The following is a 19568-nucleotide window of genomic DNA, read 5'->3' on the forward strand; positions in this document are numbered from 1 at the left end:
CCCAAAGAGCTTCCCAGCCATTTGAAAAATCTAATGGGCAATTATCACCCAGCAAACTCCCATACTCGGCAACGTGCTGATTGCGTCTTACAATGTAGGATGCCATTCAGCCCATCGTCTATGCTGATTCTATGCCAATCCATTTTCCTCGTTCACTTCCCCATTACCTCTCGACATGCCCCTGGACTACCTCCTGACTCTCCCGCCTGGGGCCGATTAACCCACTGGCCAGCAAGTTCTGGGGATTTGGGAGGAAACCAGAGATCCCAGGAGAAACCTATGCAGATAGCACCAGAGGTTAAAAGCCCTGATTAGAATTCTATATAAATAGGCACCCGTGCGATGTCATACTTACGTATTCATGTAGATCTGAAGTTCTAACTGATGTGAATCTGTTGCTTTTATTAATGGTGAAGGTGGGTATTAAGAGAAGGGGGCTTTGGTACTGAGATTAACATCAACATAAAGCCCCAGGCTTTAAGTCCTGCTTCGAATGCATCTGGAAATGAGGGGGTATTAAATGGGCCTATCATACTTTACTTTGCACCAAGATGAAGTGGTCTGCTTAATTCTGATACTAAGGGTGGTGGTAATTCTGTCAGTGCAGAAATAGGGCAAAAGCAGAGGGGGCTATCGACATGCACTTGGTGATCAGAATGGCCTGTTTCCTTTTTTAATGTAACTCTGGGACTGTTGACACTGGGGTCCAGGAGATGGGGGCCTGTCTTCTCTCATGCTGTTGACACTGGGTCCAGGGGATGGGGGCCTGTCTTCTCTCATGCTGTTGACACTGGGGTCCAGGAGATGGGGGCCTGTCTTCTCTCATGCTGTTGACACTGGGGTCCAGGAGATGGGGGCCTGTCTTCTCTCATGCTGTTGACACTGGGGTCCAGGAGATGGGGGCCTGTCTTCTCTCATGCTGTTGACACTGGGGTCCAGGGGATGGGGGCCTGTCTTCTCTCATGCTGTTGACACTGGGGTCCAGGAGATGGGGGCCTGTCTTCTCTCATGCTGTTGACACTGGGGTCCAGGAGATGGGGGCCTGTCTTCTCTCATGCTGTTGACACTGGGGTCCAGGAGATGGGGGCCTGTCTTCTCTCATGCTGTTGACACTGGGGTCCAGGAGATGGGGGCCTGTCTTCTCTCATGCTGTTGACACTGGGGTCCAGGGGATGGGGGCCTGTCTTCTCTCATGCTGTTGACACTGGGGTCCAGGAGATGGGGGCCTGTCTTCTCTCATGCTGTTAGAATCTCACCTGCTTCAGGGTTTCTGCTGTTACTTTAGCTTTGCTCTTTATTTACAGAGAGAGAATCTTCTTTTAAGCTTCCCCTCATGCCACTATTGATGAAATGAAACAGGAGGCCACGGCATCCCTCTCCGATTATCGATCACTGCAGGAACCTGGGAGGCAATGCTTTAAAAAAAAAATGGCACCAGGGAGACCAGGGCCCTCTGACAGCTGACATACACTGAGTTCTATATCCTCAGAAGAACTTTCCCCTGTTTATCGAAGGAGATGCTCAGTCAGATATTTTTCTGTCATGTAAGGGATCTTTAAAAAAACTGTTGCTGGTAAGACGCAGATGGAAAAATGGGAGGTTTGCACCTGTGGTCAAAGTTATAGGGTGATGGTTGGTGGCCCCCAAGTTTCTCCGTGTTCTAGAGGGTGTTAGGTGTAGAATAGCAACCTGGCAACGACCCTGTCATTTAATAGACATCCCCAGAACTGTAGCACCTTCAGCTGGATTTGGGGCTCACAAAACAGTTGCCCTTTTGTGGCAAAGCTTCTGAATTGACGGTCTACTCTGCTTGTATGAAGTGCACAGTGACATTATTAACAGCAGAGGGTCCACTGGAGCGATGAGCTGAGAAAGGTTCTGCTTCAGAAGAGAACTTTATTGGACTTCCAGTCAGTTCCTGAATCTTAGCCACAGGAGATCCTGCAAATGCTGGGAATCTGGAGCAACTTGCACAGTATGTGAGAGGAGCTCTGCAAGTTGGGCAGCATCTGTGGAGGGGGATATGAAGTTCAGGCCCGGGCCCTCCATCAGGACTCGTCATCAATCTGACTGACCTGCTGCAGTTCCTGAATCTGCAGCCACAGGACAAGCTTTCAAACCACTGAGACAGAAAAGGGGTGTTGAGTCTTGGGGCGGGTGCAGGGGTAAGCTCAAGTCCAGATGGAACTAAATATGGGGACCCAATAGTGAAACAGTAGCAAAGCTAGTATAGCCACCTCCCACTCCAGTAACCAGGATCAATGCTGACCTGTGTGAAGCTTCCTCCCACGTCACAAGACTTTGAGGATTTGTGGGTTAATTGCCCTCTGTAAACTCCCTAGTGTGCAGGTGGGTAGCAGAATCTGGTGGTGGGGGGCAGGAAGTTAAGCAAATTTCTCTGTGAGCCGGCATGTACTCGATGGGCCAAAATGGCTGCTTTCTGTGCTGTGAAGAAATGGTGGCCTTCCATTGGTAAAGCTTGGTTTGTTGTTTGTGTCGTTGCAGTTTGATCTCCAGGATGTTGCAGAGGGAGCCGAGGAAGCGGGCGTCGCTGGAGGAGATCGAAGGTCATCCGTGGCTTCAAGGCGTTGACCCTTCACCGGCCAAGAAGCTGAGCCTGCCCCTCACGTCCTACAAGAGCCTCTGTGAGGAGGAGCATGAAATCATTATCCAGGCCATGGAGTGCGGCAACATCGCCCACCGGGAGCTGATCCAGGAGTGAGTGCATCAGATCCTTCACTTCCTTTACAGTCATCTGTGTGGGGAGGTCCACGTTAATGGCTGAGGGGAAATACTGTGGAAGTGCTGTATGCTAAATGGATAGAGGCTTCCCATTTGAGCAGCTTCCTGAGTGAACATAAGAAATAGGAGCAGGAGTCGGCCATCTGGCCCGTCGAGCCTGCTCCGTCATTCAGTAAGATCATGGCTGATCTGGCCATGGACTCATCTCCACCTACCTGCCTTTTTCCCATAACCCTTAATTCCCCTATCATGCAAAAATCTATCCAACCTTGTCTTAAATATATTTTCTGAGGCAGCCTCCACTGCTTCATTGGGCAGAGAATTCCACAGATTCACCACTCTCTGGGAAAAGCAGTTCCTCCTCATCTCTGTCCTAAATTTACTCCCCTGAATCTTGAGGCTATGTCCTCTGGTTCTAGTCTCACCTACCAGTGGAAACAACTTTCCTACCTCTGTCTTATCTATCCCTTCCATAATCTTATATGTTTGTATAAGATCTCCTCTCATCCTTCTGAATTCCAGCAAGTACAGTCCCAGGCGACTCAATCTCTTTTCATAATCTAACCCCTCGTCTCTGGTGAGCCTTCTCTGCATCGCTCCAAAGCCAGTATATCCTTCCTCAAGTAAGGAGACCAGAACTGCACACAGTACTCCTTACACTCTTCGAGCTCTTACAGTGAAGATTTATGGGGAACTTGCTCCTGTCTAAATCCTCGTTTTGCCAGTCTGCTGTCCGTCCTTTCACTGTGTACCCAGGTCTGACAGTTTGACCTTGGCCAGGCGGGGAGCCATCCTGCACAGGCTGGAGGGGAGCAGAGCCTGGGATTCTAGCGGGCTGGAGACTTGCAGTAAAGTGTCTCCTTCGGGACACTGAGCAGACCAATTTGTTCCCTAATGCAGCATGTAATGTACTGTAGCAAGGCTCCAGGGCAGTCAGACCAGGAATTTTATAATGAGGTTGTCATGTCATTATTGCTCACACATTCCTAAATTTGACACCGAAATGAAATTGCTCATTTTAGGATTAATGAAGCCTTAAGCTATTGAGCCTTTGAGGTGACTGTTCAATGGGTTTCTCTCCTTAAGGAGTGAATGGATGTTAGTTCACTCCGTTGTTAGACGATGAGGCCTTACTTTCAAAATAAAGGGGACATAAAAGAAATTAGTAGGCTATTTTGGACTGAGGTGAGGTAAATGCTTCAGGTTATAAATGAGGAGAGAAGCAGGGTGTATCTTTCTCAGGGGGTCAGATGTGGATGATCTGTGGGACCTTACCCTTATTTAAATCAATCCTTGTTTTTTGTGTTGTGTGAGTTGGGAGGGATCTTGCTCAGAATGTTCTGGAAAGTGTTCCACACTGCTCAGAGTGTGGTGACCGGGCTGCTGAATGCACATCTCCTCAGAAACACTGAGGGATTGCTAACGTCTGATCATCTCTCGGGCTATATTAGCTGCTGTAGCAGTAGTTCCATTATACAGCTCTGATGCTGTAGCCGAGCGCTCCTGATAACTTCTTAGGGAAAGAGACAGCAAAGATTTATTTCTGATGTAATTCATTATCCTCCTTACCCTGAAATCATGACCTTGTCATCTAATCTTTGCCAGATATTGCAGCAGAAGAGAGGATGATATCATAGCTAATTTTAGCTCCTGATGCCACCTGGTGCTGTCCAGGAGGACTGCATGACTACACCGAAGCAATGCCCAGAGATCATCTCCAGAAAATAATTATTACCACATCGTGCTGTAGCCCCTGTGACCTCTGGAGCTTGATTTTCCATTCAGTATGATCGTGTCTGACATTCTCCCCCATTCCATTACAACACATTACAGCCATTCGGCCCACAATGCTGTGCCTGTTATGTTTTGTAGCTCCAGAAAAGAATCAAAAGAAAACCATAGGAGCCAGAGTATGTTCTTGTCTAAGGATTTTTCCTCCTTTTTCTTAGAGGCGCTCACATGTGACGTGGTGGTATAATGATGTATGCCATTTGCATACTTTTATATATAACCCATAATGATTACGTAAACAAATAATGCTTGAACAAACAATATATTTACAATACTACTTAAATATTACTGAAATATTGAACACATTACACTCCACCGTACTTAGCTAGAAGCTCCAACTCAATATAGAATGCATCTCAACTCAAATATGTAATGTATTACCTAGTAGTTTATATGTGTGTGAAGCCTCAATTTGTCTCACCTGTTTGTCCTGCATACTCCTACTGAAACTGGGTTTCAAATTTCAAAGTAAATTTATTATCAAAGTACAACCCTGTTACTCATTTTCTTGCCAGCATACTCAATCAATCCATAATAGAATCAATGAAAGACCACACCAATTTGAGCATTCAACCAGTGTGCAAAAGATGACAAACTGTGCAAATACAAAAAGAAAGAAAGAATAATAATAAATAAATAAGCAATAAATACCTAGAACATGAGATCGTATCTGGACCTCTTGTAACTTTTTTGGTCACTGGACTCGAGAGCCTCTGACCTGATTGCAGATCTCATGGTTCATGCAGGGCTTCTGGTTGGGGAAGACTCCAAATGATTTTGTAGAGACGCATTCGTCAACAACTGTTTTAATCAAGTCTGTGATAACCATGGTGTATTCATTCAGATCTGCAGATGTGTCCTTGAACGTGACCCAATGACTCAAAGCAATCCCGTAGCTGCTACCCTGCCTTCTGCGACCACCTCTTTGTTGTCCTGATCTCTGGAGCTTTGCTTTTTAGCCTCTGCCTGTACGCAGGTAGAAGGACAGCCAAGAGATCCGATTTACCGAAATGCAGACTGGGCATGGAATATAAGAGTGGTCTCGTATGTTGGGGCTTCTGGTGCCACAGGTTCTCTGCTAATCCTAATTGTGCAGGTTTTCTTCAAACAGGCCTAGTTCAAGTCCCCGACTATGATTTGAAATGTGTTGGGATGGACTCGTTCTCATTTGGAGATGGCACTATGCAGTATCTCAAGCACTTGATTATAGTCGGCTGCTGTAAACTGCAGTCAGGGTCATGGAGAGGAACACACTAAGTAAATAGAATGGACAGCATTTGACTGTTACGTGTTCATGAGACCTCCTCCTTTTGCCTTTTCCAAATCAGCAATTCGGTCTCCATTCAAACTTGGAAAGAATTCCTTCAGCCTCCATATAATCTAGCTCACTGACTGCTTTATCACAGATGGGCTAAGGAACCGATGGGCTTTGTAAGACTTGGTTATGGGTGTGGCATTTTCATTTAACACTATTTTACCTTTGATATGTTTCAGTTTTCCAGTGCCACCCTTGAACACTGTTGTGGCATCATCCAGTACCATTCTTAATTTGCTTCCAGTTGACTCTGTTGCAGGGGGTGTTGCATGTCCGTTAGTTTTCTCAGCTAATTGTGAACCCACAGTGCCGGCCCTCCTGTTGTTACCATATCCAAGCCTGAGATGGCTTGTTTGTTGTTGTATTTCACTGTTACGAATATCATTCCCGCAGGAGTTATCTTTTCTCCAGTATGTTCTTAGTTGAATATCTGCAGGCTTCAGTTCACTATCTTTGAAATTCCGTTCAAACTCATTTTGTGGAATGAGTGAAACAGCTGAGCTAGTGCCCAATTCCATTTTAATTAATTTGCAGTTCACTTCTTGTGAAAGCCATATTGCTTTTCTGTTATTAGTTTCACCTTTAAAGTTTCACCTTTAAACCTGCATTGGTGTGATGTATCTGAGCCCCTGTCGCAATGGTAAAATGCATTTTGTTCAGCTGGCTAGGTTTCTGCTTAGACTTTGCAATTTTCTTTATGTTCGCTTTTCTTCCTGACTGCAACTTAATTGTATCTCTGGCTGGTGTTTCCATAGATACAGCTATTTCAATTGCTTTCTAAAATGTAAGTTGTGTTTCAGTTGGGAGCTGTTTCTCAATGCTTTCTTGTAAGATTCCACAAACTAAATGACCTTTCAGAGCATCATTAAGCCCATTATTGAACTGACAGTGCTCAGACAATTTCTTAAATTCAGCCATGCAACCTGAAATGGACTTGCCTTCCTTTTGATTCTGTTTATGAAACTTAAAGCATTCTGCAATCAACAATGGTTTTGGTTGTAAGTGTTCCTGCATTACCTTACAATATCAGCAAAGCTCATTTCGGCTGGATTGGTTGGAGCACTTAAGCTTCTAAGCAAACTGTATGCTCTTCCAACCATAGCACTCATTTTTCATTGGCTGTTTAATTTGCTTCAAAATACTACTCAATTCATTCAGTGTACATCATCCAGTTATCTGTTTATCTGCTGTACAATCAAATTTGTCTATCTTTCCAATATAGCCAGTCATTTCAGCTTTTTTTAAATTTATCATTATTAATAGCCAGCACACACTGTTTATGAATCCAAGGCTGAACTCATCACTTGTTGATTTCATCCGTTTTCTGCCGTTTTCCCTTAACTCGAGCGCATCTGTCCCCTTCTGAAGAAAAACTTGCTGCCCTTCAGCAAGTAGGGAGTTGTCTAAGGTTTGCTTTAAAACTTCCTCGTCACCACTGTTAAGTTTTATAATTCCAAAACATAAAGCTAATTTTAAAAAAAACACGGAGACCAGGATATGTATTGTCTACTTAGATATTTTTCTCCTTGCTCTTTTTAGTGAGGCGTGTACATATGACATGGTGACGGAATGTCATATGCCATTCGCGTACTTCATACGTATAATCTGTACTGAATTATGTAAATAACAGAATGCTTAATCAAACAATATATTTACAATATTCCTTAAATATTACTGAAATACTAAATACACTACAGTGCTGACCTCTTAACCTACTCTAAGATCTAACCCTTCATAACCCACCATTTTTCTAACATCTATGACTGTGAATGTACAGAAGAAAGTGAATCTCAGGGTTGTATGACATATACGTACTTGGAAAATAAGTTTACGTTGAATTTTGAAATTTGAAGATGGTGCGGGTCATGCGTGCATGAATGTACATTAAAGGGTAGCTTCAGTCAGGCATCAGGGAGGCATAGCAGCCAGAAGGAGAGGCAATTAGTCACTGATATGGTGGTGTATCTTTATTTTTGTTGAAATTGAAAAGAATGAAACTTAGAAACCCGGCCCCAATTACCCTCCACCATATTGCTACTGGAAATATGGGGGAAGTCCTTATGAGGCGTTGGGTCCGATTTCAATTCGATGAAAGGTCATAAGTCTATTACTCGGACAGTAAGAAAGTTCATAAGAGCCTGTGATGCATATTGAGCGTTAGATAATGCTGGGTTTTGATTTCAATTGCATGATGATTGGAAAAGAAGACTGGAGCTGAGCAATTTCTGCAGCTTAATTTCAGGAAGAGAACTAATAACTGCAGAGACAGAAAGGCAGAGATTGAGAATTATGATGGTGGAGATTGTGTATGATTAAGATACTTGTGTGGGAAGATAAAATTGCAGTTAAATTTATCTGTTCAAGCCAGTTTCCCCTAATGTATTTTGTAAGAATGTGGTCTATTGGTGCACATGGTAAATCCTAGCAAATTGTGCATCCTTTTGTGAACAGCTGATTTCAGGGGGCATTTTAGAGTGTTGGGAGGCCAGACCCTGCCTTTGACCAGATATCCTTCCCTGAAAGCAGATACGTGAACCTTTTTAAGCTTCTTTGACGAGCCTTTGACTTCAATCAGCACACACATATGTTGAACTGGAACTCCTGATGTGCCAATGTGTGTAAGTCTTTGCATCCCACTTGATGAACAAATCTGTTGACCCAGTATGGCCCTTTGTCATAGAGTAATAGTGTATGGAAATAGGCCCTTTGGCCCAACTTGTTTGTGCTACCACAGCATCTTCCCTGCTGGTTGCTGGCAATCAGCCCATAACCCTCCACTCCATGTAGCTATCCAAATGCCTCATATACGTTACAATTGTATTCACCCTGAACACTTCCTCTGGCAGCTCTTTCCAGATACTGTGTAAAAAAAGAGTTACCTCTTGGGTCGCTTTTAAATCTCTCTCTTCTTATAAAACCAAACATGCACAATTTGCCAAGGGCATGATCAGGCCTAAAGTCACATATAACAGAGAGCAGAATTAGGCCATTTGGCCCATCGAGTCATCTCCTACATTCCATCATGGCTGATTTATTATCCCTCTCAACCCCATTCTCCTGCTTTCTCCCCATAACCTTTGGCTTCTAATCAGGAATCTATAGATCTCAGCTTATAAATATACAACAACTTGGGCTCCACAACCATCTATGGCAATGAATTCCACAGATTCACCTCCCTCTGTGGTGAATTAAAGAAATTCCTCCCCATCTATTCTAAAGGGGCATCCTATTCTGAGGCTATGTCCTCTGACCTTAGACCCCCCCATTATGGGAAACATCCACTCTGTCTGGGCCTTTCAATATTCAATGGGTTTCAATGAGACACTGTATACTCACAAACTAGCGAGTACAGACCCATAGCAATCAAACACTCCTCATACATTAACTCTTTCGTTCCTGGGATTCTGTATCTGTGCTGCCTAGTTTTGAACTCCCTAACACTGGGGAAAAGACTATGATTTTATCAATACTCCTTCATGAAGTTCTAAACACCTATGAAGTCACCCTTGTCTAAAGAATAAGTTTTCCAATGGGACCGAGGGCAAGGTTATGTTCCTGTTCTCTTGGGCCTTTTTGCCCAGTAGTTATGTATGATTTCCTCTGTTACAGGGCACTGGAAGCTGACAAGTACAATCACATCACAGCCAGCTACTTCCTGCTGGCGGAGAGGATCCTGAGGGAGAAGCAGGAGAAACAGACCCAGAGTCGCAGCCTCAGTCTAGATGACGGCTGGAACTCCCATGTGCCATGCAGGTAATGGAGAATTCACAAAGCAAGTCCTTCGACATTAGCACAAGAGACTCTGCAGGTGCTGGAAATCCAGAGCAACACACACAAAATGCAGGAAGAACTCAGCTGGCCAGGCAGCCTCTGTGGAGTAGAACTAACAGTCAACATTGCAGGTTGAGACCCCTCATTTGGTCCTGATGATGACACACTGACGTCCCCCTGCCCCTAATGTCCTTCATCAGGTACTGGTGATGATACCCCCATTTCCCCCACCGTCCCCAATGTACTTCATCAGGTCCTGGTTTCCCCCCCACCCCCACCATCCCCAATGACCTTCATCAGGTCCTGGTGATGATACCCCCATTTACCCCCCCCCACCATCCCCAATGACCTTCATCAGGTCCTGGTGATGATACCCCCATTTACCCTCCCCCCACCGTCCTTCATCAGGTCCTGGTGATGATACCCCCATTCCCCCCCCCCACCATCCCCAATGACCTTCATCAGGTCCTGGTGATGATACCCCCGTTTCCGACCCCCCGTCCTTCATCAGGTCCTGGTGATGATACCCCCATTCCCCCCCCCCCCCGTCCTTCATCAGGTCCTGGTGATGATACCCCCATTTACCCCCCCCGCACCGTCCCCAATGACCTTCATCAGGTCCTGGTGATGATACCCCCATTTACCCCCCCCGCACCGTCCCCAATGACCTTCATCAGGTCCTGGTGATGATACCCCCATTTACCCCCCCCCCCCCCCACCGTCCCCAATGACCTTCATCAGGTCCTGGTGATGATACCCCCATTTCCCCCCCCCCCCCGTCCTTCATCAGGTCCTGGTGATGATACCCCCGTTTCCCCCCCCCCATCCTTCATCAGGTCCTGGTGATGATACCCCCCGTTTCCCCCCCCCGTCCTTCATCAGGTCCTGGTGATGATACCCCCCGTTTCCCCCCCCCCCCATCCTTCATCAGGTCCTGGTGATGATACCCCCATTTCCCCCCCCCCCCCGTCCTTCATCAGGTCCTGGTGATGATACCCCCCGTTTCCCCCCCCCCGTCCTTCATCAGGTCCTGGTGATGATACCCCAGTTTTCCCCCCCCCCAGCTGCCCCCAATGACCTTCATCAGCTCCTGATGAAGGGTCTCAGCCTGAAATGTCAACTGTTTATTCCTCTCCATTGATATTGCCAGACCTGAAATCCTTCAACAGAGGTTGAAACAACTGACGGATTAAAATCTGCAGTATGTTTATTAGTGTGTGGGTCACGAAGTTAACTGATACCTTACCAATGTTGTCATCCCACGAGGAGGCAAATAAGAACTAATAGGATCAGGAGTTGACCTTTAGCCCCTGGAGCCTATAAGCCGTTCAGTGAGGTCACTGGTCAGTCTATGACCAGACACCACATACTTGCCTCTCTCCCCATGCTGAACAAAAGTGATTCAGTCACCAGGACTGAAACCGACCCTTCAGCCCATCGTGTCCGTACATCCCATTTACCACACCCGGCTCCATTCATCCACTGCTACACGTGAGGGTTGTGAGGTACTTGCCTCCTCAGTTGAGCAGCTCAGCCCAGGGAGCCAGACTCCCTGTGAGCTGGAAGCATTCTATCTGGGAAGGCAATACCATTGCACCTCTGCTGCTTGAATCTACACTCAGTGGCCACGTTATTAGGTACAGGAGTGTAACCCAGTGTGGCTGTCGCTCATCCACTTCAAGGTTCGACGTGTTGTGCATTCAGAGATGCTCTCCTGCACACCACTGTTGTAATATGTGGTTATTTGAGCTACTGTCACCTTCCTGTCAGCTTGAACCAGTCTGGCCATTCTCCTCCGACCTTTCTCAATAACGAGATGTTTTCACCCACAGAACTGTTGCTCACAGGATGTTTTGTTTTGCACCATTCTCTGTAAACTCTAGAGACTGTTGTGCGTGAAAGTCCCAGGAGATCAGCAGTTTCTGAGATACTCAAACCACCCTGTCTGGCACCAGCAATCATTCCACTGTAAAGGCACTTGGATCACATTTCTTCCCGATTCTGACATCTGGTATGAACCTCTTAACCATGCCCACATGCTCTTGTACATCAAGTTGCTGCCACATGATTGGCTAATTAGATATTTGCACTAATGGGCAGGTGTACCTAATAAAGTGGCCACTGAGGGTAGGCTCCCATTGAGTTGCAGGTAATTAATTTGCTTCTCCAACTGTTCTTGGTGTTCTGAATTAGGACTTTTCCACCCATAAGGCAATTGTGCTCTTTTCAAACCTCCCAGTTCACGCACCCACCAATGTAACAGACCAGATTCAGGTTGCCTGGCTTTTATCAAGGATACTCCTAGAGTAAACCTGAGTCTCTGTGTTAATGGTGGGCAGTTCTGTCATTTCTTCACACCTGGACCCTACCTCTCTAGCATTGATCGTACAACGCAATACATGTTAGCAAAGATGCATTGCTTGATGGCACTGCATGTCTCTGCTAATAAAGTTTCCAAACCAATACAGTTATCAAGCTAAACATCAGCAAAAACTATTAACTTCAATGAATCAGAAGACCACGTCTACACTTGATCTCTCGTCTTGAAAGATTCAGAATTCAGATTCAGGTTTATTATCACTGACATATGTCATGGACTTGGTTGTTTTGTGGTAGCAGGTATTTGAAACAAAGAGCTTGTGAAATGCCTGTTCTTTCACCAAACCACTTGGTTGGAGTTTAAGTCACACCAATGCTGTGAGATTCTAAGTCTATGACATAAAATGGCCAATCTCGACTAATTATTAATAGACCTGGATCAATACCTGTGTTCACGGGGTTGCTTGGTGAATGCAATGGGTATTTGTTATTGCAGGAATTCATCTGACTTTTAAAGAATGGGGAATATTTCTCCACAAAGTGGAATATGACATAATTTTATCTCACACTGTTGGTGTCCTAAATTGTAAAATCTTCATTTCATACTCAGTCCTGATGAAGTGACTTGGCCCAAATGTTCAATCCTCTCCAGAGATGCTGCTTGGTCTGCTGAGTTCCTCCAGCATTTGGTGTGTGTTGCCCTGGCTTTCCTGCGTCTGCAGAATCTCTGGTGTTTGAAAGGTTTCTGTTCCTCACTGCTCGGCAGTCGATACGATTGAATTGTCAAACCCAACCAAACAGGAAATAAACTACTAAAGAGGGAGCTATCCCTCCTTGTTCAGCGGTGCAATGATATGTTTCAGGTATCGAGCGTGTTATTGACTGTACAGATATATCTTGTTCTTTATCGCTTACAGAAACTTTCTCAATTCTAACCTTCCTTGTCCTCTCTCTCTGATTCAGGCCCTCTCTGTCAGCACCAGTTGGTGGCTTCAGGGATACCGTTGACAGGGGCCCCTTGGGTGAAACGCACAGTTCGTTTTCGATAAAGCATTCTGCAGGCACGAAGGGACTGACAAAGCCCCTAGAAAGTGCACCGAAGGAGGCGGAGAAGACTGTGACCAGTAATGCAAAGGATATCGTGAAACTCGCAAGCAACGCAGAAGATAACCCGTCGCCAATGAGAATCCTCCTCCGATCTTCACTAGAAACGTCCGTCATGCCAAAGAATGCGTCCGTCCTTCAGCAGATCAGTGAAGAAGATGAAGAGGAGGCGGAGGAGGAGCCTCAGGTGGAGGTTAAGACTGCACCATGCCTTTGTGTGAAGGAAACTCCACGCCATGCCAGCAGCCGAGAGGATAACAGCATCACCACCTCGGGTTGTTCCAAGCAGGGGCTTGGTAGCAAACTCTTTCCTGACACGTGGAGCTGTCAGCGATCAGCCGAGGTTAGGAGCTCCTCGGTTGAAGTCAGAGGTTCAGTGGGACCACTCTGTTGCAGTAGGTGGGCCGGGAAATCCGAACAGCTCCCGCATTACTTCGGGAACAGGCCCATCAACCTGATGAATGAAAGCAACAACAACAGCACCAGCAAGGGCGTCGGCAGAGTGCCTGCCACCGTCACTGACCTCAGCGCCGAGAAGCTGCCCCCTTGCCCGCATACCCGCCAGTGTCTGGCTGCCCGAGAGGGGAAGGGCATTGAACCCACTGTGCCCAGGCTGCCTAACACGCACTTAGCAAAGGGAAAACTACAGTCACTTCAGAAAGACGAGGGCCCAAGTCTGGAAAGTCCAAAGCACTTGTTTGACCATATTGCTGAGACCAGTGGGTTACCAAATGACAGTGCGTGCTTCGACAGCAATGCAGACCCTGTGAATAAATTTGACACAGGCAGGTCAAAGAATGTAAATATCAGAGATAGGATACTGCAGATTCCACTCTGTGAGAAAGCCCTTTCCTTTAAGATAAAACCAAACTCGAAAGAGAATCTCCTCTCTTTTGGACAGTTCAATTGTTGTCATGTAATTTAATGTTTTTTTTAAATTATATACTGTGGATGTGTGTGCGCGCGTGTGTGTGTGTGTGTGTGTGTGTGAGTGTGTGCACGTGTGCACATGCTGGTTGTAAATATGTATCATATTTTGCAGAAAAGGGTGTCACGGAAGTAAAGAGGGTTGGAATGGATGGTCTTTGAAGGTTGTTAATTGCTGCACCCTCCCTGGGGTTGTCCATCCTGCCGTGGAGGCCAGGGTGACCTCTGACCATCAACGGGGTGGGGACAGCCGTGCGCAGCACCCACCCAGATTAGCGCTGAGGACCTGGTCTCTCCACCCAGTGTGTGAAGATGGAATATCAGCTCTTTTAATTCTAACTAAATAACGGGTATAAGCTAAATACAATTTGGTGCTTCTGTCTGGGTTGTAACAAGGTGCAAAGCGAGTCTCTGTCTTTTATAATGTATTTTAGAACATCTGACTTGTGAAAACCATCCCTTCCATACTGGGACCCAAGTTCTAGTTACGTGGTGTTTGTACGCTTCGGGCACGGACCCAGACCCACGATCCCAGCTTACACTTCCAGATTAGTTCGCCGTTAGTCGAAGAGTTGTTGTTTGCGAGACCTACTGGTGTATGTTCTATAACAAGGCACCAAGTCCATCTGCTGCCCTGGGGCTGGTAGCTGAAGTGTTTTTGCATATTAAGTGTACCCCTTTCATTGTCACCTTTCTATTAAAAAGAACCATCGTGTGTTTGCAGAATAATTTTCGTGGGTCTGTTTTGTTTTGTGCACACAAAGTGAGGCTCTTTATCGTCGAGTGAACCTCACCTCTCATTCTGACACAAGTGGGCTTTGGAAAGTGACAGAATACAATGAAATTAACCACGATCAAGAGCTCCAACAATTAGCTTTACCATCACATGTACGATAAAACGTACAGTGAAATGCGTCATTCTGCATCAACGGCCAGCACAGCCTGAGGAGTGTACCTGCAGGGTGGGGGCAGCCCACAAGGATTGTTATGCTTCTGGCTCCAGGAGAGCTTGCTCACGAACCCTGTCCATATGTCTTTGGAATGTGGGTGGAAACCAGAGGGAGCCCTCATGGTCACGGGAAGAATGTACAAACTCCTCAGAGACAGTGCCGAGAATCGATCGCTGGTGCTGTTGAGTGATTGCGCTAGTCACTGCAGTGTTGAAATAGCCATTTTGCAAATGTTCATAATAAAGTGAAACATTGTCATTTCTACGGCTTCCCTTCAGACCAATATTCAGGTAAGCATGTAAGAGTGTGAGCACCAAAGTGCTTATCTACTGCGTGATATCCTCAAATGCTCAGAAGAAATGACTAAACACCGAAATATTTAGCACCATGGCTTCTTTTGAAATAATGTTGAGGGTTTTATGTCCACTATCTAATACTATCTTGTTGTGTACTTCACAACAACATGTAAGGCTATGAAATATATGACAGTGTAAGATATGTGTGCTGGCTCTCAAAGAAATCTGTTAATCCCTTTTCCACACTGTTACTTCTCTGTAGTTCGCTCACGTGCCCATCAGCTTCCTCTGGTTCTCCGATCAATGTGTATTTTACACTGGCCAATTAACCAATGAGCCAGAGAATTTCGGATAGGGACATGAATGAGAGTGGCTTGGAGGGATATTGTCTGAGTACAAGTAGATAGGACAAGGCAAGAAGATCAGGTCAACTTGGACTAGACAGGCCAAAGTGTTACATTTTGTAACTTCAAAACATTAAACTAATTCATAGGAAGATGCAGGGAGTCCAGGTATACAGGTCTGGCTTCGCTTTTACTTTAAGTGAGGCATGCGGGTATCACGTGGTAGTGTATGACATATGCAATTAACATATTTATACATATGTAATGCCCTGGTTCACATCTTTACTGTTCTGCTGTGGGTATTTCATTTAGCAGTTCTGTAAGAGCTGTTTGTTCTGCTTCCAGCCTGTTTGGGTTATTGTTGAAGATGAGGGATAATGAGGAATGTGGGCCATCCAATCAGGATGGTGGAACTGGGGGAAGGTTTTTTTGGTGAGGGCCACTAAAGTTGGTCTTGGAGTTTTGTTGGGCGGGAGATGAGGAGAGAAGACATTGGGGAGAACTGTTCATAGGTTATTACCCAGTGTTGGCAGGACTGGAGTGTGTCTTCCCTCAGCTTGCACAGCCAAGGAAACCAGCAGGGTTTCACTTATAACCACTGATGAATTATGCAAATGAACAGAAATGCTTAAACTAACAATATATCTACAAGATTACCGAAATATCAAATACACAACACTCCCTGCTTAGCCATAAATTCCAACTCAATAGAGAATGCATTTCAACTATACACAATATACTATATAATATAACTACTATACAGGCATCCACAACACAGAATTGTCCCATTCAGGTCTAAAGATTTAATCATCGTGGAAGATTTCTTACTCATGTTTTTCCTGACAAGGGAGGTCAATTTGCTTGACCAGTGAGACTTGTAGCTGTGAAAACTATCCCAGGTTCTGAGGCCTGCTCTGTGTGGTTGTAGGAGTTGACTTTTGAGTCTGCAGGAAGTGGTTCTGATAGCAGTAGCCATCTTTCTTCTCCTTCCATTATTTTCTAGTTTGTACATCTTGATCTTGTGAAGGTTTATTTAGTTCACCGGAGTATTCTCTTATTATTCCCTCTATTACTCCCTCAATGATCCGATCTCTCCTCTTTATTTCCTCATCCACAACATCACCTGACAAATCTTCTGTTTTTGAATCCCCATCAACCCCTTTCTTTTTGGGTTTCCATTCATCCAGCTGGGCTTTGGTCTTTACATCTACTTCTACAAGCAGCTTATTGTCTCCCTCTTGAAGCTCATGCAGTAACCTTAATGCACGCAGAGTAGAATCTGATTCCTTATACTCACAAAAGTCGAATGCTTGCAACTTCCCTGAAGCTCCTTGAACTACTCTTCCAGCTTAAAACCAAGCCACATTTCACAAGTAACTGCCTGCTTAACATATCAGAAGTTTTCTCAGATATGTTGCCTACAAAAACTATTGCAGTCAGACCACTGCTTTCATCACTCCCACACTTCCTCTGGCAGCATGGTCCTTCCTTGGTCCAATATGCGCTCTGTTTGTCCTCTGTTTGGCAACGATTCATGGTGTTCAGCATGATGTCAGTTTGTCATTATCCAGTGTATTTCTTAAATTGCTTTCAGTTCGGCTTCCTTGCATGCAAATTGGGATCTCCAGTCAAATGGTAGTTGTCTCAGCCAATCACATTCTCACTATACTCTTGGTCCTGTTTGTACCACATGTAAGCTCAGGGTGGCTTTTTGGTTATTGTACTTTACTGTTATGGATGTCCTGATGTCATTCCCACAGGAGTTATCTTCTCTCCAGTATAAGTTCTTAATTGGATACCTGCAGGCTTCAATGTTTGAAACACTGTTCAGACTCATTTTGTGGCATGACTGAAACAGCTGACCCAGTATCTAATAACATTTTAATTAATTTTCTGTTCACTTCTGGTGTGAGTCATATTGCTTGCCTGTCACTAATTTCATACTGTAAACCTCAAGGCTACACAATGCTGTGTCACTCTCATCATTGTCTTTGTATGTGTCCTACTTTGTTGCATTTTTCTTGTAAGTTTCACCTTTAACTCTGCATTTGGTTGGTGTACGTGAGCTGACTGCAATTCAACTGTGTCTCTGCGGTTTCCATTGAAACAGTGTTTTCCACTGCTTGTCTGAATGTAAACTGAGCTTCAGTTAGGAGCAATTTTTGAATGCTCTCTCGTAAGAGTCCACAAACTAAACAATCTCGAAGTGTATATCAAGCCCATTATGGAACTGACAATGCTCAGACAACTTCTTCAATTTGGCCACGCGTGCTGAAATGGACTTCTTTTCCTTTTGATTCCACCTATGAAACCTAAAGCATTCTGCTATCAACAATGGCTTTGGTTCCAAGTGTTCCTTCATCACTTTTAGCAAAGCTAATTTCAGATGGTTTGGTTGAAGCAGCCAAACTTTGAAGCGAACTGTATGTCTTTAAACTTGATCCACTTAGCAAAATTGGAACTCGATTCTCATTGGTTATTTCATTTGCTTCAAAATACTGTTCCTATAGCTCAGTATACATGAGCCAATTACTGTTGTGTAATCAAACTTGTCAATCTTTACAATGTAGCCAACCATCTCTGATCTTTTTTTAATGATTATTATCACCCAGTACTCTCTCTCTCTTTATGAACCTGAATTCTTCTGTTTACAGCCTTTTAAAAAAAAATACTTGATCGTGTCTTCCCTTCCGAAGAATGTATGCTGGCTACTTTTGTTTTAAACTCAACAGACTCTCCATGTGCTGGTACGTATCTGGGCCAGTCGAGCAATCTGGCACCTTGTTGTCTCCGAGACTGTGTGCAAAGTGTGCAGTTTGGAGGGCGGGAAGCCTGGAGACAGGGCGCGAGCCCATGATCGATTCCATTTCTCACCAATATTGCCAATTAATGTGCCGAGGAAGATTGAAATTATCAAGGCAGGTGCAGAAGGTGAGCGACTGTTCAGCACCATCCACCAGCCTCTCGCTCACTGCTGCAGGCGGAAGGAGTCTGTGAGTGACTCTCCCTCTCCTCCCCCCATCATTCCCTGTTCCTGAGGGAAGGCCTCTGTTCGAAAGATCGAATTCTCTCCTCCCGCCCTCCCTCCTTCCACTCCCTCCCTCACTCCCTCCCTCCTCCATCTCCCTCCCTCCCTCTCCCCTCTCCCTCCCCCCCTTCCTCTCCCCCCCATCATTCCCTGTTCCTGAGGGAAGGCCTCCGTTTGAAAGATCGAATTCTCTCCTCCCTCCCTTCCTCCCTCTCCCCTCTCCCTCCCCCCCTTCCTCTCCCACCCCCCTCTCCCTCTCCCCCCCTATCATTCCCTGTTCCTGGGGGAAGGCCTCTGTTCGAAAGATTAAATTCTCTCCTCCCTCTCTCACTCCCTCCCTCCCTCTCCCCTCTCCCTCCCCCCCTTCCTCTCCCACCCCCTGTCCCTCTCCCCCCATCATTCCCTGTTCCTGAGGGAAGGCCTCTGTTCGAAAGAGCGAATTCTCTCCTCACTCCCTCCCTCCTCCATCTCCCTCCCTCCCCCCCTTCCTCTCCCACCCCCTCTCCCTCTCCCCCCATCATTCCCTGTTCCTGAGGGAAGGCCTCTGTTCAAAAGATCAAATTCTCTCCTCCCTCCCTCCTTCCTTCCACTCCCTCCCTCACTCCCTCCCTCCCTCCCTCCCTCTCTCCTCTCCCACCCCTTCTCCCTCTCCCCTGTCGGAGGATGGTGCCAGAACAAGGTTTAATCGATATGGTTTGTGGATTGGACTCAACTTTGAATCTCTGCAGGTTTGAAGTGGGATTCGTGGAGCTCTGAGACTCTCATGTCAGTGTGTTGCCCGTGCCTGGCTCCGGAGTTGTGTTTTTTTGGTGTATTATTGTCAGATTACCATGATACAGTGAAAAGCTTTGTCTTGCACACTTCATACAGATCAAATAATCACACAGTGCACTGGGCCAGAATAAAGTAGAACAATAACGATGTGGAATGATGTGTAAATGCTAACAGAGGAGTGCGGTGCAGGTAAATGACAGGGTGCAA

The 19568-nt window shown here is 45.6% G+C and overlaps 1 protein-coding gene across 1 annotated transcript in view; it reads left to right on the forward strand.

Annotated features, from left to right (window-relative positions):
* Positions 1-14698, forward strand: part of snrkb (SNF related kinase b) — a 121812-nt gene extending 107114 nt beyond the window's left edge. The window contains exons 4-6 of the mRNA XM_073069812.1: positions 2506-2718; positions 9458-9601; positions 12902-14698. Coding sequence (XP_072925913.1) covers positions 2506-2718; positions 9458-9601; positions 12902-13967 — 1423 coding nt within the window. The 3' untranslated portion in view covers positions 13968-14698. The remainder of the gene's footprint in view (positions 1-2505; positions 2719-9457; positions 9602-12901) is intronic.
* Positions 14699-19568: the final 4870 nt, after the last annotated feature.

Source organism: Hemitrygon akajei, chromosome 17 (genome assembly GCF_048418815.1).
Source record: "Hemitrygon akajei chromosome 17, sHemAka1.3, whole genome shotgun sequence".
In the NCBI taxonomy this organism is placed as follows: domain Eukaryota; kingdom Metazoa; phylum Chordata; class Chondrichthyes; order Myliobatiformes; family Dasyatidae; genus Hemitrygon; species Hemitrygon akajei.